We start from the raw sequence: 22,346 nt of genomic DNA on the forward strand, positions 1-22,346 counted from the left end.
TTGATTCTCATTACGGAGTGTTGCCAAAAAGCGTCAGCGCCATATGAAAAGCCATAGTAGGTCATTGAAACCGGTCTCATTAAACACGTTAGGTGGCGAAAAATGAACATCGCCTAACGACTCTCCTTGTTCTCCACTGCAGACGCTGGCATTAAATCTCTGTAGTTAGTCCTAATGTCACCCTCATGATCACACTGAAAATGTACTTCTTTGGCCTTTTGTAATGTTGAGAGCATCACCATTAGGTGTTCCTCAAGGTTCAAATAAGGGCCCCTCATTTTTAATGGTGAGAGGAAAGTTTAGATTCAAAGACAGTCAAATGAGTAACGCGTTATCGTGGTAGGAACATCTGGATTAATACAGTAGGAGGACTTGAAAATAAAAAAGTGTCATTAAACTTTATAGAAATATTTGAAGGTGCAATATTTGAAGGTGCAATACTGTACTAAACCACAAATTACCTCTAAGTCCCGCCGCATAATCGCAAAACTTTTAGTGGAGCAACCATTGTATTGCTACCACTGTATCACCAAAGGTATTCTAAGTGAGTTTCAGAGATCGTACAAATATGAATGTCATCTGTTACTAGCAAATTATTGATTTCATGAACATTGTTTCTTAACTACAGGATCGGCTTCCCCCGACAGGACAGTTAAGCTAATGTGATTAGCATGAGGTTGTAAGTAACATGAACCTTTCCCAGGACATAGACATATCTGATATGGGCAGAAAGCTTAAATTATTTTTAATCTAACTGCACTGTCCAATTGACAGTAGCTATTACAGTGAAAGAATGCGATGCTATTGTTTGAGGAAAGTGCACAATTATGAAATTAAATGTATTAATAAACCAATTAGGAACATTTTGGGTGGTCTTGATACAATATTTTATATTGGATCAGTCTAAAACTTTGCACATACACTACTGCTAACTAGTGGCCGAAATCTAAATTGCGCCTGGGCTGGAATAATGCATTATAGCCTTTCTCTTGCATTTCAAAGATGATGGTACAAAAAAATACAAAAAAAGCAGGTTTATCTTTTTATCATATCTAATGTGTTATATTCTCCTAAATTAATTTCACATTTCCACAGATGTACAAGTGTTTATTTTCAAATGCATATCCTTGCTTCAGATCCTGAGCTACAGGCAGTTCGATTTGGGTATGTCATTTTAGGCAAGAATTTTAAAAAGGGGGCAGATCCTTAAGAGGTTTTAAGCTACATATTTTAACGTGGGCTATTTTTAGCACTTTTCTGGGATGCTTGATTATTTCAATTTCTTTACTAGGAAGCTTAGCAGAAGTAAACATGCTCTTGTTATTTATGTTAGTGCAGGGTGAGTTGCACAAAGTGGACTTCCTGCTAGTGCACACCACCTCAGTGCTAACAGTATAACTCTTGCTCATATGCACATGATTACTGCATACAATAGCTGTAGGATCAGCAGAGGCATTCAGGGCAGTTAGAGGGACATAAATTAGGTTACTTACATTGTGTCTTCCAACGCCCCTGGGATAATGTACATTTTGTTGAAGCATCATGACAACTCAGGGACATAATGGTAGGGATTAACTGAGCTGGGCTTGGATCATTGATAAGTCATTGTCTCAACGCAGCCTTATAATGCTGTGAAAGGATCCAGGAACCCAAATAATGATCTACCAAGCTTTGTTTCCAGAAGGTAGTGATGGTAACTGAAGAACAGAGAGTGGTTAGTAAGTATTCAACCTACAATCCCATGAATAACTGTCACTGTGGAGCAGTGGACCACCATTCTACAGTAATGCTGCCGGTGGCTGTTTGATCAAATGTTGTGGGACTGCCTCTTGGGAGGGCACAAGGAATCCTGCTTTAACATCCAGTGGAAGGCTTAGTGTGTGTTTTTGAAGCCAGAGGTCCTTTATGACGAGAGAGAGGGAAAGAGATTTAATCTGAAACGGACAGTCAGGAGCTGAGAATTATTAATAAGGGATCTTTTGAGATATTGAACTGTGTTTGACCCTGAGGGAAGTGTTGCGTCGTAAATCTATGAGAACCCACATCGATTTTTATCAGCTTCTTATTTTATTGGTCCATTTGATTTGCCCCTTTACAGACGCCACTTCAAATCCGCAATAAAACGTGAATTACAGAAATGTTAAGCACAATAACCAAGGCATGATGCGCACTTGCTGTAAACACATGTTTAATTCAGTTGGGAGGGTGGCGTGAATATTACCGGGAAGATGCCCCTAGGGAGGTGGGACAGGCAACGCGGAGTGTGAGCTGTTCTGTCAGGTTAGAGTGCTTGTCCTTACTATAGCACACTGAGCCAGGCCTCACATGCCAGAGCTGCTTAGCTGGAGACAAGTCAGCAAGGATACTCAGCTATACATAATAATTTACTACCACAGCTGCTCCAGCCTCCGTCTACCCTACACAGACGGTTCAAAAACATGTTTTTAGAAGAATGTTGAAAATGATCAATCCTATCTAAAAAGTTTCCCACTTTGTTGTAATGTAAAATAAATCGCTATTTCATTAGAAACAGTGTGTGGACAATATTGATACTTGTGACTTTGGGAAAGTTTTGATTCTACTTTCAAACCAGCAGCAGGTAATACACATTGTGAAAGCTCCCTGATGTACCTTTACAGAATCCGAGCACAGGTCACATAGGCCTCACAGCCAGCTCTCCCCTGGTACCAGGGAAAGAGCACACTCCTGAGCACACTGCACAAAGGCAAAAATATGTATGCAGGGTAAACAGTCTGCAATAAATCATTCCTATCTGAGTGAAGAGATTAATTAACAAATTAAATTAATTATTTAATGGATTTAGGTTTAGGGCCCATGGTATTGGAGTTCAATAGTTCCTGTCTGGGCACAATGGTTTGTAGCAGCATAAATTACGAGATGCACTGCTGAGAGATGAAAATCTAATGTAATTTGTTTGAGACTTATAGCAATATGCAATCATTGGACTGTTTTGCATTTGATCAATTGTTAAAAGGGGCTAACCCAGTGTTTCCCAAACTCGGTCCTCGGGACCCCAAGGGGTGCTCAGATGAATCAACTAATCATCAAGATTGAATTATTTGAATCAGCTGTGTAGTGCTGTGTAGGCAAAAAACGAAATATGCGCCCCTTGGGGTCCCGAGGACCAAGTTTGGGATACTGTGGGTTAACCGTTGTGAACTTGCCTTATGTTTTGCAGATGACAACTTGATCATCAATGGGTTATGTATAGAAACCCTTCCCATAGACATAGAAACAGTATACTATAGTATTCTAGTAAGATGATCACAACAAAACTCTACTTTCAATGCTAAAATCTGTTTTATTTGGTATCTCATTAAGGAAACTTTAGCGGATCAATCTTTTCACATTCAAGTTGAAAACACTTAGCCAGCGTTAGCATCGCTACTAGTGGAAAAATGGGAGTGGTAGGGCCCATGGCAGGATGCTTCAATAATCATGCCCAATGTCACTTCAAACCAAATGTTATAGCAACCAAAATACCATCATAAGTTGCACATACAGAATATTGGAGGTTATTATACGAATTCTGGTATTTATATAACATTTTCCGTAGAATAACCATTTTTGGGAGAATACACACCAATACAATCTTTGACGAGCTATATCTCTGCAGAGGATCTGATAAACACAGCTCAAGAACAGTTTTAAAGTTTGTTCCAGGTCTGTGAAATCATCGATGTCATTATGTCAAAGATTATGTAATAGTAGGGACAACCAACCAAGATGATGTCATAGTAGGTGGAATCAACCAAGTAACAAACTAGCCTGATTGCCTTGAACAGAAATGAGGCACAGAGCAGGATGGATGAAGCTAAGAGGGGTTACTTTGCTGAGAAAATAACTGGGAACAAAAATGACCCTAAAAAGCTTTGGAAATCATTTAAGGAACAAGGCTGTGGTAGTACTACCAAAAACAAACTAAACAGTATTGGACTGAACATCAGGGGGGAGATTGTATATGAAAAGTAGAGGTTGCCAATGAATTCAACTCTTTTAAAAACTATTTTTTTTTTTTACTTCTGTTGCCTGGAAGCTGGTTAGCAAGCTGCTCACCAGTTCTGGTTTGTATGGAAGCAACCAATTCCAGAAGTATTATGTAGAGTTAGGGGTTCAGCCAAACTCTCTTTCTTTTGCAAAGGTAGCAACAGCCAAACTAGTCAGTATGCTGGCAGAGCTTAAATGCTCCAAAGCCACAGGCCTGGATAATATTCCTGCAAGGTTTCTAATAGATTCTGCTGAGAAAATTGGCCCTTGTATTACGCATATCGTTAATCTCTCTCTTGAACAAGGCACCTTTCCCAGGGACATGAAACGAGCTAATGTTATACCTCTGTATAAGAAGGGGATAAAGTTTGACCCTGGGAATTATAGGCCTGTATCTATCCTCTGTGTAACATCAAAGATCCTGGAGAGAGTTGTACATGAGCAAATGTATGAATATGTTAACAAACATGGTCTAATGTATGATTTTCAGTCGGGTTTTAGAAAAACATACTCCACTGATTCATGTCTACTTTACTTGACTGACTTCATCAGGAAAGAGATTGATGAGGGAAATCTCTGTGGAATGGTACTGCTTGACCTACAGAAGGACTTTGATACAGTTAACCACTGTCTCCTAATCTCCAAACTAGAGGCACTTGTGTTAAGCAGTATCCCTCTAGGCTGGGTAAAGTCCTATTTATCAGAAAGGGAGCAGGGTTAATGGTTCGCTGTCTCAGGCAGAAACAATGAGTTGTAGCGTTCCGCAGGGGAGGGTGCTTGGGCCTCTGCTGTTTTTATTGTATATTAACGATATGAAAGATGCTTGTTCTTGCCATCTTTTTCTTTATGTGGATGACTCTACACTTCTGGTGTCTCACAAAAGTAAAACTATGTTGGGGAGCATACTTAGCTTATTATCTCTAAGCCATTTGCTAATGTTAGTAAGCTCTGTGCTATCTCTCTCTCACTTAGGGAAAACTGAATCAATTGTTTTTGGATCCAGACCTAAATTGAGTAGGTCCTCTGAAATCAGTGTGGAGTTAAGGGGAGAGGTGCTGACTACTAAAACCTCTGTTAGGTACTTGGGATGTATCCTTGATGGAAGCTTGAGGTGTGAGCATGGCTAATAAAGTGCTAGGGAAGGTTAATGCCAGGATTAAGTTTTTGGCTAGAAAGTCCAAGCTGCTTGATAAGGACTACTAGCTACTGCCCTCATTCAATGCCATTTTGCCTGCTAGTACTTCCTGGTTTGGGGGCTTATCTAAACTTATGAAGGGGAAGGTCCAGATGGCCCAGAATAAGCTGATCAGGGTAGTATTGAAGGTGAGTTCACGTACTCACATTGGCAGGAGCTTGTTTCAGGAACTAAACTGTCTGCCTGTTGAGGCTTGGGTGTCCCAGATTAGACTAGGTTTGGTTTACAGGAGTATTTATGGTCCTGCGCCCAGATACCTAACTGATTACTTTCCTCGTGTTAGGGATGCACACAATCATAGCACCAGATCAGGTGTTGCTGATGTGTGCTTATACAGGTTCCGGAGTAATGCTGGGAAAGGTACTTTCTTGTATACTGGAGCCTCAGAATGGAATGAGTTGCCTCTGCCCATAAAAACAATGTCCTCTCTGGGCAGCTTTAAAAATATGTTTGATGTCTTCTGTGCCCATATGAATAACCCCTATGATGTAACTGGATTGATGATGTTTTTCTTCACTGCAATACTGTGTTGGATCTTGTCTAGCCATCTTGTCTCAAGAGGACCACAATGGAAATAATTCCCAGACTGTATTGTGTGTTATCCTCAATGATTTTACTCATGTGCATGTATGGCTTTTTCAAGTTTTATGTGTGCTTGTTTTTTTAAATGGTCGAATTAATAAACTAAACTAAACTTGAATAGCCACAGAATATGGGATATTATACAAATATCGTTACCTCATACCTAGTGCCGGTTAATAATTGGAAACAAATCATTTGATCAATGCAATTTCCCCTCCTGCAAATAAAATGTTTTGTTTCTGTTAAGCTTTCACTTGGGGCTAATCAACATCTGAGGACTGTGGAAACTCAAAACCTTGCTAGATCAATAGGGGCTAGTTAGGTACCAAAAAAATTTCTGCAGCATTGAAGGTTCCCAAGAACACAGTGGCCTCCATCATTCTTAAATGGAAGAAGTTTGGAACCACCAAGACTCTTCCTAGAGCTGGCCGCCCAGCCAAACTGAGCAATCGGGAGAGAAGGGCCTTGTTCAGGAAGGTAACCAAGAACCTGATGGTCACTCTGACAGAGCCCCAGAGTTCATCTGTGGAGATGGGAGAACCTTCCAGAAGGACAACCATCTCTGCAGCACTCCACCAATCAGGCCTTTATGGTAGAATGGCTAGACAGAACTCACTCCTCAGTAAAAGGCACATGACAGCCTGCTTGGAGTTTGCCAAAGGGTACCTAAAGGACTCCGACCATGAGAACAAGATTCTCTGGTCTGATGAAAACAAGATTGAACTCTTTGGACTGAATGCCAAGAGTCAAGTCTGGAGGAAACCTGGCACCATCCCTACAGTGAAGCATGGTGATGGCAGCCTCATCCTAAGATTCTAAAAAGTTGTTTTTGCTTTGTCATTATGGGGTATTGTGTGTAGATTGATGATGGGGGGGGAAACAATTTAATCAATTTTAGAATAATGCTGTAATGTAACAATGTGGAAGAAGTCAAGGGGTCTGAACTCTCAGAATGCACTGTACCTAACAGGGAGCTGATGATTATTAAGGGACCTAACGTCTCCTCCTGCCAACTTTCCTCTTGCGTCTCACGTCTCCAAGGTGCTCTACGCCTCCTGCGGACTGGGCAGTGGATAATCTGCATCTTGGCATGATTATTGTTATAGTGGCTGGACCCACGTTTTATAGGCTTTGCCTAGCGAAATTATGTCATAATGGCATTGACATGACGTGATATTTTTACATAATTTGGATTATAACAGCTGAATCTCCAGTCATAACCACGGCGTGGGATTTATTTAAGATAATCTTTAAAGAGGCAGGGTTTCAGATGTTTTCGTAAGATGGGCAGGGATTCCACTGTCCTGACGTTAGGGGGAAGCTCATTCTACCATTAGGGTGCAAGGACAGAGAAGCTCTTTAACTGGGCTGAGCAGGAGCTGCCCTCAGAGTACTCGATTTGGTGTGTAGGGTTTGAGCATAGCCTGAAGGTAGGGAGTGGCAGTTCCCTTGCTGCTCCAAAGGCAAGCACCAGGGTCTTGAAGATGATGCGAGCTTCGAATGGAAGCCAGTGTAGTGTGTAGCGGTGGAGGAGCGGGGTGATATGGGAGAACTTGGAAAGGTTGAACACCAGGCAGGCTGCGGCGTTTTGGACAAGTTGCAGGGCTTTGATGGCACAAGCGGCGGCCCAGACAACAGAGTTGCAGTAGTCTAGACGGGAGATGACAAGTGTCTGGATTAAAACCTGTGCCGTTTCCTGTGAGGAAAGGTTGTACTCTACGGATGTTGTAGAGCATGAACCTGCAGGAGCGAGTCATTGTTTTGATGTTTGAGATTAAGCTTGATGTTGGTGGGCCAACATCCAAGCTGAGATGTCTGCCAGGCATGCAGAGATGCATGTTACCAGCTGGATGTCAGAAGGGGGGGAAAGAGAAAAGTAGTTGAATGTCATCCACATAGCAATGATGGGAGAGACCATGTGAGGATATGACTGAGCTTAGTGACTTGGTGAAAAGAGGATGGCCTAGAACCGAGCCCCGGGGGACACCAGTAGTGAGAGCACGTGGTGCAGACAGAGATTCTCTGTCCCCTTTGTCGCATAGATGTTTAGAGATCGCAACTAGGATTGGGCGATGTCAACCTTTGTCCTATCATGATTTACAGTGGGGCAAAAAAGTATTTAGTCAGCCACCAATTGTGCAAGTTCTCCCACTTAAAAAGATGAGAGAGGCCTGTCATTTTCATCATAGGTACACTTCAACTATGACAGACAAAATGAGAGAAATTCCAGAAAATCACATTGTAGGATTTGTTATGAATTTATTTGCAAATTATGGTGGAAAATGAGTATTTGGTCACCTACAAACAAGCAAGATTTCTGGCTCTCACAGACCTGTAACTTTTTCTTTGAGGCTCCTCTGTCCTCCACTCGTTACCTGTATTAATGGCACTTGTTTAAACTTGTTATCAGTATAAAAGACACCTGTCCACAACCTCAAACAGTCACACTCCAAACTCCACTATGGCCAAGACCAAAGAGCTGTCAAAGGACACCAGAAACAAAATTGTAGACCTGCACCAGGCTGGGAAGACTGAATCTGCAATAGGTAAGCAGCTTGGTTTGAAGAAATCAACTGTGGGAGCAATTATTAGGAAATGGAAGACATACAAGACCACTGATAATCTCCCTCGATCTGGGGCTCCACGCAAGATCTCACCCCGTGGGGTCAAAATGATCACAAGAACGGTGAGCAAAAATCCAAGAACCACACGGGGGGACCTAGTGAATGACCTGCAGAGAGCTGGGACCAAAGTAACAAAGCCTACCATCAGTAACACACTACGCCGCCAGGGACTCAAATCCTGCAGTGCCAGACGTGTCCCCCTGCTTAAGCCAGTACATGTCCAGGCCCGTCTGAAGTTTGCTAGAGAGCATTTGGATGATCCAGAAGAAGATTGGGAGAATGTCATATGGTCAGATGAAACCAAAATATAACTTTTTGGTAAAAACTCAACTCGTCGTGTTTGGAGGACAAAGAATGTAGAGTTGCATCCAAAGAACACCATACCTACAGTGAAGCATGGGGGTGGAAAAATCATGCTTTGGGGCTGTTTTTCTGCAAAGGGACCAGGCCGACTGATCCGTGTAAAGGAAAGAATGAATGGGGCCATGTATTGTGAGATTTTGAGTGAAAACCTTCCATCAGCAAGGGCATTGAAGATGAAACGTGGCTGGGTCCTTTCAGCATGACAATGATCCCAAACACACCGCCCGGGCAACAAAGGAGTGGCTTCGTAAGAAGCATTTCAAGGTCCTGGAGTGGCCTAGCCAGTCTCCAGATCTCAACCCCATAGAAATTTTTAGGAGGGAGTTGAAAGTCCGTGTTGCCCAGCAACAGCCCCAAAACATCACTGCTCTAGAGGAGATCTGCATGGAGGAATGGGCCAAAATACCAGCAACAGTGTGTGTGAAAACCTTGTGAAGACTTACAGAAAACGTTTGACCTCTGTCATTGCCAACAAAGGGTATATAACAAAGTATTGAGAAACTTTTGTTATTGACCAAATACTTATTTTCCACCATAATTTGCTAATAAATTCATTAAAAATCCTACAATGTGATTTTCTGGATTTTTTTTCTTCATTTTGTCTGTCATAGTTGAAGTGTACCTATGATGAAAATTACAGGCTTCTCTCATCTTTTTAAGTGGGAGAACTTGCACAATTGGTGGCTGACTAAATACTTTTTTGCTCCACTGTATGTACCCATAAAACATTGTTATAAAAAAACTTTATTTAGCTAGGTAAGTCAATTAAGAACAAATTCTTATTTACAATGACGGCCTACCAAAAGGCCAAAGGACTCCTGCGGGGGCTGGAATTAAAAATAAATGTAATAAAAATATAGAGCAAAACACACATCATGACAACATTACATAAAGAGATACCTAAGACGACAACATAGCATGGCAGCAACACATGACAACACAGCATGGTAGCAACACAACATGACAACAATATGGCAGCAGCACAACATGGTACAAACATTTTTGGGCAAAGACAACAGCACAAAGGGCAAGAAGGTAGAGACAATAATACATCACGCAAAGCAGCCACAACTGACAGTAAGAGTGTCCATGATTTGAGTCTTTGAATGTAGAGATTGAGATAAAACTGTCCAGTTTGAGTGTTCGTTGCAGCTCGTTCCAGTCGCTAGCTGCAGCGAACTGAAAAGACGAGCGACCCAGGAATGTGTGTGCTTTGGGGACCTTTAACAGAATGTGACTGGCAGAACGGGTGTTGTATGTGGAGGATGAGGGCTGCAGTAGATGCACCCGATAGGGGGGAGTGAGGCCTAAGAGGGTTTTATAAATAAGCATCAACCAGTGGGTCTTGCCACGGGTATACAGAGATGAGCAGTTTACGGATTAGTATAGAGTGCAGCGATGTGTCCTATAAGGAGCATTGTGGCAAATCTATTCTAGTATTCCTTTCTGGTGGAGGAGCAAAGCAGGTTTGTGTGTGCGTCTGTGTCTGTCTGTGTGGCGCGCACATGATGGAGAATGAATTGTCTGATGAAGAACGGGCTATCTTAACGTAGTAAGCTAGTTTATAGGCCTACATCATGGGCTGGATAGAAGCAGTCTACTGTCTTCAGAACCGGATGATAATTGCTTTATTTGCCTCATAAAATAATAGAAAAATAAATAATATTGTTCCATCTCTCATAGAGCTATGATTGAGAATAGTCTATGCTTAGGCTTAAACTATAGACTTTTATTCTTATTTTTGAAAGCCACAACTTTAGGACAACACCTTCATAGGCTAGAATATTTGGGAAATAAGCTACTGTTTCTAACTTTAAATTTGTCTTAAAGCTTTTATGATAGGCCTAGTAGGAGGATAGGTTATTGGCCATTTCGGCCTGCATGGATCATTTCTTTCTTAATAAGCTTAAACTTGATTAAACTTGTCATTCGATTTTTCTATAAGCTGTTGATATTGTTTGTCCTCTTGGCTACCATACGTTTTTAGGCTATTCAAATAACTTTTTGAGATGGAAGTCTGTTACATTCATTGTTTGAGCGGGAGAAAGCCATGCATAAAATGATGAAGCGTACCCTTCAGTCATGTATTCATAGCCTATCGAATGGAGAGAGAAGGGAATATAGGCTATAATATTGATTAATATGTATAGCTTTGTAAGACTATAAATGACCAACCACCCAACTTTGTAGTAGTTAGGTCTATTTCCCTATTTTGAGAGGAGCTGGCTACTGTACCTGGAGACTTCCAGCAATTGTGCTAAGCTAATTATATGCTAACTTCAATCATCTCCAAACTGCACGCAGAGACATAAAAATGGTATCCATGTGTTCGTCTGACAGGGTAAGTAGAAAAACGACCTATATCTCAATCTCGCCGTATCCCTTTAAGTTAATTGATGGACTGCTGAATTCATTAATGGACTGTTGAATGTGTATTATTTTTTTCTCTTGCTTTGTTTGTTCCTTTCCATATTATGTCCATCTCTAAGAAGTACCCAGGAAAGGGCTGAAAATAGTCCATATTAATATATGTAGCCTTAGAAATAAGGTTCATGAAATCAATAACTTGCTAACATTCATATATTAGCCATTTCTGAGACTCACTAAAATAATTAATTTCATGATACAGCAGTAGCAATGCCAGTATATAACATCTATAGAAGAGACAGAAATGGGGGAGGTGTTGCTGTATATATGAGCCATATCCCTGTAATGCTTTGAAAATATCTTATGTCAAGTGTTATTGTGTTATGGTTGCATGTTCACTTGGCAGTTCTAAAGCCTTTTCTTTTGGGGTGTTGCTATAGGCCACCAAGTGCTAACAGTCAGTATCTAAATAATATGTGTGAAATGCTTGATAGTGTATGTGATGTAAACAGAGGGGTCTACTTTCTTGGGCACCTGAATATTGACTGGTTTTCATCGAGCTGTCCACTCAAGAAGAAGGTTCTTACTGTAACCGGTGCTTATGATCTGGTTCAGGTTATTGATCAACCTACCAGGGTGTTTACAAACACTACAGGAACAAGATAATCCACATGTATCGATCACATTTTTACTAATACTGTAGAACTTTGTTCTAAAGCTGTATACGTACCCATTGGATCACGATACAGTGGCAATATCCAGGAAAGCCAAAGTTCCAAAAGCTGGGCCTAAAATAGTGTATAAGAGATCATTCAAAAGATTTTGCTGTGACTCTTATGTGGATGATGTAAAAAGTATTTGTTGGTGTGATGTGATTAATAAGGAGCATCCAGACGCTGAACTTGATAAATGTATGAAATTGCTTCTTCCAATTATTGATAAACATGCACATTTTAAGAAACTGACTGTTAGAACTGTTAAGGCTGCATGGATTGATGAGGAATTGAAAAACTGTATGGTTGAAAGAGATGGGGCAAAAAGAGTGGCTTATAAGTTTGGCTGCACATCTGACTGGCTGATTTACTGAAAATTGAGAAATTATGTGACTAAACTCAACAAAAAGAAGAAGAAACGGTATTATGAAGCCAAGATCAATGATATAAAGAATGACAGAAAAAAATACTTGAATACTTTAAATGAAATTATGGGCAGAAAGACATTCAACTCCATCTTTCATTGAAATCGATGGCTTATTCATCACAAAACCATTTCATGTTGGCAATTATTTTTATGATTTTAATTGTCAAAGTGGGCAAACTTATGCAGGAAATGTCAACAATGAACAGTGAGCCATTGTACTCATGTATAAAAAAAACTAATAATGAAAGAAAAACATTGCCAATTTGAATTTTGTAAAGTTAGTATTGGAGAGGTGGAAAAATGGTTATTGGTCAATAAGGACAAACCTTCTGGCATTGACAACTTAGATGGAAAGCTACTGAGGATGGTAGCTGCCTCTATAGCCACTCCTATCTGTCATATATTTAATCTGAGCTTAGAGGAAAGTCTTTGTCCTCAGGCCTGGAGAGAAGCCAAAGTCATTCTGCTAGCCAAGAGTGGTAAAGCGGCCTTTACTGGTTCTAACAGCAGACCAATCAGCTTGCTGCCAGCTCTTAGCAAACTGTTGGACAAAATTGTGTTTGACCAAATACAATGCTATGTCTCTCTAAACAAATTAACCACAGACTTTCAGCATGCTTATAGAGAAGGGCACTCAACATGTACTCCACTGACAGAAATGACTGATGATTGGTTGAAAGAAATTGGTAATAAGAAGATTGTGGGAGATGTTCTATTAGATTTCAGTGCAGCCTTTGATATTATTGACCATAACCTGTTGTTGAGAACATGTGTTATGGCTTTTCAACCTCTGCCATATCGTGGATTCAGAGATATCTACAGTATCAAATAGAACTGTTTTTTTTTAATGGAAGCTTCTCGAATGTAAAAAATGTAAAGTGTGGTGTAACGCAGGGCAGCTCTCTAGGCCCTCTACTCTTTTCTATTTTTACCAATGACCTGCCACTGGCATTAAACAAAGCATGTGTGTCCATTTATGCTGCTGATTCAACCATATACAGTGGTTCCTCAATTAAAAGTTTTGAGAATATGCCGTGGGACTTTGAGGTAATTTGTGGTTTACTACGTTACCCTGCGCCACTGCTTCATTGCTCCAGACCACCACAAGGGGGAGTGTCTCTACCTGAATGAATGGGCGATATAAACCAAATAGAAACTGATAATTGTTCAAAATTGAATTTCAATAAACGGAATGATGAGGATGAAGGTGATTGAATTTAGAACAATAGTGTAAGATTTGCTATTCCTCTGTCCTGCATGCACACCCGAAAAAAGACGCTTGTTTTTTTGTCTACTTGGTCAGAAGAAGCTGTAACTAGACTGTAGCATATTACTTACTATAACTGTTGTTACACTAAGGTTTTTATTCTAAGAGAAACAAAAAATGTCAGATATATGTGTTGACTGAATATAATCAGCAAGTGATGTCTGCTAAAGAATCAAGTTGATGGTGCAGTCATATTTGTATTTTTGTATTTATTATGGATCCCCATTAGCTGCCAAGCAAAATGAAGGCAGTTTATACAAATTTAAAAACATTACAATACATTCAGATTTCACAACACACTGTGTGCCCTCAGGCCCCTACTCAGGCCCCTACCCCTACCACATACAGTGGGGAGAACAAGTATTTGACACACTGCCGATTTTGCAGGTTTTCCTACTTACAAAGCATGTAGAGGTCTGTAATTTTTTATCATAGGTACACTTCAACTGTGAGAGACAGAATCTAAAACAAAAATCCAGAAAATCACATTGTATGATTTTTAAGTAATTAATTTGCATTTTATTGCATGACATAAGTATTTGATACATCAGAAAAGCAGAACTCAATATTTGGTACAGAAACCTTTGTTTGCAATTACAGAGATCATACGTTTCCTGTAGTTCTTGACCAGGTTTGCACACACTGCAGCAGGGATTTTGGCCCATTCCTCCATACAGACCTTCTCCAGATCCTTCAGGTTTCGGGGTTGTCGCTGGGCAATACGGACTTTCAGCTCCCTCCAAAGATTTTCTATTGGGTTCAGGTCTGGAGACTGGCTAGGCCACTCCAGGACCTTGAGATGCTTCTTACGGAGCGACTCCTTAGTTGCCCTGGCTGTGTGTTTCGGGTCGTTGTCATGCTGGAAGACCCAGCCACGACCCATCTTCAATGCTCTTACTGAGGGAAGGAGGTTGTTGGCCAAGATCTCGCGATACATGGCCCCATCCATCCTCCCCTCAATACGGTGCAGTTGTCCTGTCCCCTTTGCAGAAAAGCATCCCCAAAGAATGATGTTTCCACCTCCATGCTTCACGGTTGGGATGGTGTTCTTGGGGTTGTACTCATCCTTCTTCTTCCTCCAAACACGGCGAGTGGAGTTTAGACCAAAAAGCTCTATTTTTGTCTCATCAGACCACATGACCTTCTCCCATTCCTCCTCTGGATCATCCAGATGGTCATTGGCAAACTTCAGACGGGCCTGGACATGCGCTGGCTTGAGCAGGGGGACCTTGCGTGCGCTGCAGAATTTTAATCCATGACGGCGTAGTGTGCTACTAATGGTTTTCTTTGAGACTGTGGTCCCAGCTCTCTTCAGGTCATTGACCAGGTCCTGCCGTATAGTTCTGGGCTGATCCCTCACCTTCCTCATGATCATTGATGCCCCACGAGGTGAGATCTTGCATGGAGCCCCAGACCGAGGGTGATTGACCGTCATCTTGAACTTCTTCCATTTTCTAATAATTGCGCCAAAAGTTGTTGCCTTCTCACCAAGCTGCTTGCCTATTGTCCTGTAGCCCATCCCAGCCTTGTGCAGGTCTACAATTTTATCCCTGATGTCCTTACACAGCTCTCTGGTCTTGGCCATTGTGGAAAGGTTGGAGTCTGTTTGATTGAGTGTGTGGACAGGTATCTTTTATACAGGTAAAGAGTTCAAACAGGTGCAGTTAATACAGGTAATGAGTGGAGAACAGGAGGGCTTCTTAAAGAAAAACTAACAGGTCTGTGAGAGCCGGAATTCTTACTGGTTGGTAGGTGATCAAATACTTATGTCAAGCAATAAAATGCAAATGAATTACTTAAAAATCATACAATGTGATTTTCTGGATTTTTGTTTTAGATTCCGTCTCTCACAGTTGAAGTGTACCTATGATACAATTACAGACCTCTACATGCTTTGTAAGTTGGAAAACCTGCAAAATCGTCAGTGTATCAAATACTTGTTATCCCCACTGTATCTACAGTACTAAATCCGTGTGTGTGTGTGTGTTATCATGTGTGTATGCATATGTCTGTGCCTATGTTTGTGTTGCTTCACAGTCTCCGCGGTTCTATAAGGTGTTTTTTAATGGGGGTTTTTAAATCAAATTTTTCTGCTTGCATCAGTTACTTGATGTGGAATTGAGATCCCTGTAGTCATGGCTCTATGTAGCCTCGGCACCTACACATACAAACGTCAACTACATCACACCTGCCCAGACCCACCTGCTCACATCTCCAGCGCCCGCATCATTACTGTCGGTTTTAGATTTTAGTGATGTTATATATATGCAGGCCTCAGCCACTTCCCTGAGAGCACTTGATTCAGTGTATCATGCAGCCCTCAGGTTCATTACAAATCAGAAACGTCTAACACATCATTGTGATCTCTACAGCGCTGTTGGCTGGTCGTCATTGACCTTGCGTAGGCTTAAACACTGGTATACACTGATTTATAAGGCCATATTGGGTAAAATGCCATTTTCTCTGTTCTTTTTTAGTCAGGTCAGTAAATAAATATAAATTACGTCCCATTCTGATTTGCTTCTAACAGTACCAAAATTAGAACAGGTCATGGTAGAAATAGTTAAAGTTACTTATCTCCGTGGTTCTGTCTTGAACATTTTAAAATGTGATGATCTAGTTTCGTTGGTGGAGTTTAAACACTTGATCGATGTATATATCATAGAAGAGTGTAATTGTTTTTAGGCCTGCTGTTTTTAGTCAAGACGTTTGTGTTTTTAATGTACAATGTTTTTGTTGTACTGTATGTGTGTTTATAGTTTTGTTTAATGTTGTGTTAGTTTAGGTAAGTTGTTTTGTCTGAAACGTTGTTCCCTCTGCTGCTATTGGACCAGGTCTCTTTTGGAAAAGAGATTTTATCGCAATGAGAAAAAACCTGTATCAATCAAGGTAAAATAAAAAATATAGACTCTCTGCCTCATGGCCTCAAATTGCAACATTTTGTTTCTCTCCGTCGTCCACACTTACTTCAAACATTTGGATAATAAAGCATTTAAAGGCTGACTGGTTGATTTTAATACTTCTGACAGCCAAAATTCAACCCATAACCTTTGGACTTTTTAACATTCCCAGAAGGCATGTATTATTATAACCTACTGCAGGCTTAAAACCTATGGGTTTAACCTTGTGAATTAATGATTATATTGAAGATAGAAGCTGCCTCTTAATGAGTTCCGAGAGCCTATCTGTCATCCAACCATTTTTATTATTATTATTAAACTTGCATTATAATTATATAAAAGCCCCTTAGATATTCTCTGTAAGGTTTAACATTTCTAAATCAATATCACAGACCAGATTTGCCCTAACGAAAAATGTATCAACCCCTACAAATATATACATGTATTATTAACCCTGCATTATAATTGTATAAAAGCCCCTTAGATATTAATTTAGAATCCTCCAATCCTCTAAATTGAATTAGATCTACAGGGACATTTTATTGATCTGCTATTATTTTCATTTAGAAGCCGCCTCCTTAATGATTTCCGAGAGCCGTGTCATACCAATTATTATTGGATTATTCAACATGGCAACCACTTGTTAGTACAAAATTGAAAATTATGTGCATTTTAATTTGATCGAATTCGAGAATATATTTGTACCACTGAAGATGCTGTTTTTATTTACAGTAGTTATGTACAGTGATAGTCAGTCTTCCCTCAACTCTTAGCTAAGAGAGACTGACATGCATAGTATTAATATTATCCCTCTGATTACAATGAAGAGCAAGACGTGCTGCTCTGTTCTGGGCCAGCTGCAGCTTAACTAGGTATTTCCTTACAGCACTGGACCACACGACTGGACAATAATCAAGATTAGACAAAACTAGAGCCTGCAGGACTTGCTTTTTGGAGTGTGGTGTCAAAAAATCAGAGCATCTCTTTATTATGGACAGACCTCTCATCTTTACAACCGTTGAATCTGTATGTTTTGACCATGACATTTTACAATCTAAGGTAACACCAAGTAATTTAGTCGCATCAACTAGTTCAACAGCCACACCATTCATTACCAGATTCAGCTGAGGTCTAGAACTTAGGGAATGATTTGTACCAAAGAAAATTATCTTAGTTTTAGAGATGTTCAGGACCAGTTTATTACTGGCCACCCATTCCAAAACAGACTGCAACTATTTTAAGGGTTTCAGTGACTTCATTATCTGTGGTTGCTGATGGGTACAGTGGTTCTTCCTTTAAAAGTTGTGTCGTACTGCAGCATAGCTTGCGGGCTGCCGCAAAATTCTATGGCATGTTATTTAAGTGTCAGCCATTGTTATCATTAATTGTAGTTAGTGTTAGTTTGCCCACCAGAGGGTATCTTTGAGAAGCTAAGTTATTGAAATGACATGGAGCTGTAGACCTAAGAGTCAAAGAGAGCCTTGATTAGAACAGACTATATGGGATTGATTTTTAGAAATGTAGCTTAATTAATTTGATGAATATTATGTTTTTTCTATTCCAAGAAAAAAACAAAAAAGCATTTCTTACTGGAGCTGTTTTAGGATAACTTACTTATTGGCATAAAGGCCTACTTCCATATACTTCCGATCACTCATACATTTTTGCACATCATCACACAGCATACAAGTCATACATGTATTTAAATACAGTCGATCATTTTAGTTATTAAACTAAATAACAAAGGGAGCCTTGATTAATTTTGCAATCACGGCTAAAGCGATTTCATTCATTCAGAAAATGTTCTAATTTGTGCAAGACTGCGCAAATATCTGTGTACTTGATCTACGCAAACACCAGCTCAGTAAAACCTCAAACATAAATTGTCTGCAACGCTGAAATTGACTACTTCTATGTGAATTAATGAGGAGGTATCACGCCCTGACCATAGTAAGCTGTTTTTACTCTGTGTTGGTTGGGGCGTGATGGTGACTTGGGTAGGTCATCTAGGTGATATTGTATTTCTATGGTGGCCCGATATGGTTCCCAATCAGAGGCAGCTGTTTATCGTTGTCTCTGATTGGGGATCATATTTGGGTAGCCATTTCCTCATTTGTGTTTGTGGGATCTTGTCTATGTTTAGTTGCCTGTCAGCACATATTGTATAGCTTCACGTTTCGTTCGTTGATTTGGTTGTTTTTGTTCAGTGTTCATTTATTAAAAAGGAATATGTACGCCTACCACGCTGCACCTTGGTCTCATTCGAACGACGGACGTGACAGGAGGCGGAACACACCTCAATTCAAACTGTAGTTGGAAAATACAACGTGTTAGAAATGAATTTGAAATTGACAAGTTGAAACAGCCTATAGATAATTAGCAGGCAGTGCGTGTTAACTGTCCTGTTGCGTATTAATCACATTTTGGAACAGTGAGTGCATTCTCACATCACGTGCATAAAACAACTCACGCTGGGGTGACCGTTAGAGATATTTGGAACGCACTTATGAAAAGGTTGTCAGGACAGAATGGACCTTTTCAGGAACACTCAACACCTACTGGAAAGTCATTATGGTGTGTCTTTGGCATTCAAATTTGTGTAATTGTCCCACAAAAAAATAAACCTCTATCCCAGGGTTAGGCATTCAGAAGACTTAGGCAGGTTTTTACCTGGTCTTTGCTCTTTTCATATTTATTTTGGATCCTGACAAACTCCTCGGTCTCTGCAGGTGACCAGCGTACCATACAATTATGCTGCCACCACATTACCATACATTTTAATTTGAAGGCAGCAAAATGTGACAATTTGTGAAAGGGGTGTGTAGACTTTCACTAGGCACTGTATCTGTCTGAGTGGCATGCCGCTGCAGATCCTATTCAAGTACTATGCCCTGCTGTTAAAGTGGTTTCTTTCTCATCTGGCGGTTGCCATTTAACATCCTCGATTAACTTAATCGGAGATCTTCAGTTTTCCTGCAGACACAATCAAGACATTTATTTTTTTATTTTTACATTGGACAAATCCTCCACTGGCACCTGCAGAAGTCTAACTTTGTTACAGTAATGTGTATATATATTTCTTTGTATTTATTTCACCTTTATTTAACCAGGTCAAGCAAAGCCTTGCGAGAAAAACAACAGAGTTGCACATAAACAAATGTACAGTCAATAACACAATGGAAAAATATATGTACAGTGTGTGCAAATGTAGAAGATTAGGGAGGTAAGGCAATAAATAGGCCATAGACTCGATATCATTGCAATTTAGCATTGACACTGGAGTGATAGATGTGCAGATGATGATGTGCAAGTAGAGATACTGGGGTGCAAGAGAGGAAAAGCAGGACCTAACAGAGACATTAACCTGGGGTTGAAAGCTTTTAGATCGTTATCCTTAGTGATTGTAAGCTAGCCTCAGTTATATAGATTCTCGTTATTCCCCAGGTGACATTATCAAATGGCCTCCCTTATGGCTCAGTTGGTAGAGAAAGTCTACACACCCCTTTCACAATTGTCACATTTTGCTCCGTTCAAATTTCGATTTCAAGTAATGTGGTGGCAGCATCATTTTATGGGTATGCTTTTGTCACCTGCAGGAACTGAGGAGTTTGGCACATGCAAACGCCAGGGTTGTGAGTTCGATTCCCACGGAGGGCCAGTACGAAGAAGTATGAAAATCTATGCACTCACTACTAAAATGTAAAAGATCGATCTGCATGAATTTTCTCTCTGTGATTACAGATGTACACATTAATATTATGTTGATTTGAAATGGCCTCATTGGCCTGCCATTACAAGTTGGAGCTCCTGATGGACAAAATGTATTTCATCACAGGGAAATGACTGGACACAATGCATTTCAGCACAGTGAAATGACTGGACACAATGTATATGAGCAAAGTGAAATGACTGCATGACTCAACATTTGGTATTTGCTCTGTGTCCTAAAGGGAGGCTCCATAGAAAACATGAATTCCAAACGTTGCCTGGAGCTGGTAGAGAACGGAGAAATGGAGTTTGGCTACCAGCTGGCCATACAGAAGTGCTCTGGTCAGAAATGGACAATCACCAACCTACTGTCAACCTACACTCTCCAATGAGGGGATCCTGAGTCCTGCAGGGGAAAGAGCTGCCCATGGTAAACACTGGACTTGTGACTGACAGACATCGAAGCTTTGCTTCTTTAAAAATTGATTTATTGAGGCAATAATTGAATTATAAGTATGCTGACACTTTTAGTACCTTGATGTCTCTTAGACTCAAAGACATCATTTGATAAATGTAAACCATGTCCTTTGTTAATATATGGGATTGAACTGGCAGACTTGGGTCTACAGTGAGACTTAAATGTTTCAATATATTTTGAGGAGATTGTCTTTTGTCACACTGAATTCAGGCTTGCGTTGGCTCTAATATACATTGTAATTTATGCTACTGTGTAGCATGTTTTTGAAAAACCTTTGTTATTCTTGTTTGGTTTGTTTCTCAGGTTTGTAGATTGAATGTTATTATGAAATCAAGTCGGTGGTTTCAAAGAACTGTTGCCAATATGTTGGGAGAATATACAAGCTATTTTATAAGTGTATACTGGATATTTATAAAAACCTACAGTAAAAATGCTAATGACAAATAATATTGTGTGGTTTTCCATCTCCTGAATCATTCCTCATACTTTATTTAAAGTCAATCAAGATTGTCCATCTCAGTTTTTTTGTTTGTGAAGACACCTTAATATAAAATCATACTGTAGGTGAAGTCAAATAGTTTATTTGATACCACATATTTTTCACAACACATAGAAATAGTGAGGCTTTTTTTGCAAGTAATGCAATTATTTCCCCCATACAGTGCATTCGGAAAGTATTCAGACCCCTTGACTTTTTGCTAATTTTGTTACGTTACAGCCTTATAAAATGGATTCAATTGTTTTTTTCTCCCCTCATCAATCTACACACAATAACCCATCATGACAAAGCATAAACCTTTTTCTCCATTTTGGCAAATTTATGGGGAAAAAAATGAAATGTCATATTTACATAAGCATGCAGACCCTTTACTCATTACTTTGTTGAAGCACCTTTGGCAGCGATTTAAAGCCTTGAGTGTAGGGTATGACAGGCGGCAAGGAGCCTAGTGGTTAGAGCGTTGGGCCAGTAACCGAAAGGTTGCTGGATCAAATCCCTGAGCTGACAAGGTAAAAAAAAATATATATAAACATCTGTTCTGCCCCTGAACAAGGCAGTTAACCCACTGTTCACCGGTAGGCCCGTCATTGTAAATAAGAATTTGTTCTTAACTGACTTTCCTTGTTAAATAAAGGTAAAATAAATGATGCTACAAGGGGAACCTACAAGGGGAACCTTTGCCCAAGTCTGAGGTCCTGAGCGCTTTGGAGCAGGTTTTGTAATTTGCTCCGTTCATCTTTCCCTCGATCCTGACAAGTCTCCCAGTCCGTGCCGCTGAAAAACATCCCCACATCATGATGCGGGCTCCACCATAGGGATGGTGCCAGGTTTCCTCCAGACGTGACACTTGGCATTCAGGCCAAAGAGTTCAATCTTGGTTTCATCAGACCAGAGAATATTGTTTCTCATGGTCTGAGAGTCCTTTAGGTGCTTTTTGGCAAACTCCAAGCAGGCTGTCATGTGCCTTTTACTGAGACGTGCCTTCCTTCTGGCCACTACCATAAAGGCCTGCCACTACCAAACTTGTTCCATTTAAGAATGATGGAGGCCACTGTGTTATTGGGGGCCTTCAATGCTGCAGAAATGTGTTGGTACCCTTCCTCAGATCTTTGCCTTGACACAATCCTGTCTCGGAGCTCTACAGACAATTCCAATGACCTCATTGCTTGGTTCTTTGCTCTGATGTGCACTGTCAAATGAAAGCTGTGTGCCTTT

The 22,346-nt window shown here is 40.3% G+C and overlaps 1 protein-coding gene across 1 annotated transcript in view; it reads left to right on the forward strand.

Annotated features, from left to right (window-relative positions):
* LOC120053288 (polypeptide N-acetylgalactosaminyltransferase 18-like) overlaps positions 1 to 20,546 on the forward strand; it is an 87,614-nt gene extending 67,068 nt beyond the window's left edge. Inside the window, exon 11 of the mRNA XM_039000424.1 lies at positions 20,397 to 20,546. Within this exon, the coding sequence (XP_038856352.1) occupies positions 20,397 to 20,546 (150 nt within the window). The remainder of the gene's footprint in view (positions 1 to 20,396) is intronic.
* Positions 20,547 to 22,346: the final 1,800 nt, after the last annotated feature.

This window comes from Salvelinus namaycush, chromosome 9 (assembly GCF_016432855.1).
Source record: "Salvelinus namaycush isolate Seneca chromosome 9, SaNama_1.0, whole genome shotgun sequence".
In the NCBI taxonomy this organism is placed as follows: Eukaryota; Metazoa; Chordata; class Actinopteri; order Salmoniformes; family Salmonidae; genus Salvelinus; species Salvelinus namaycush.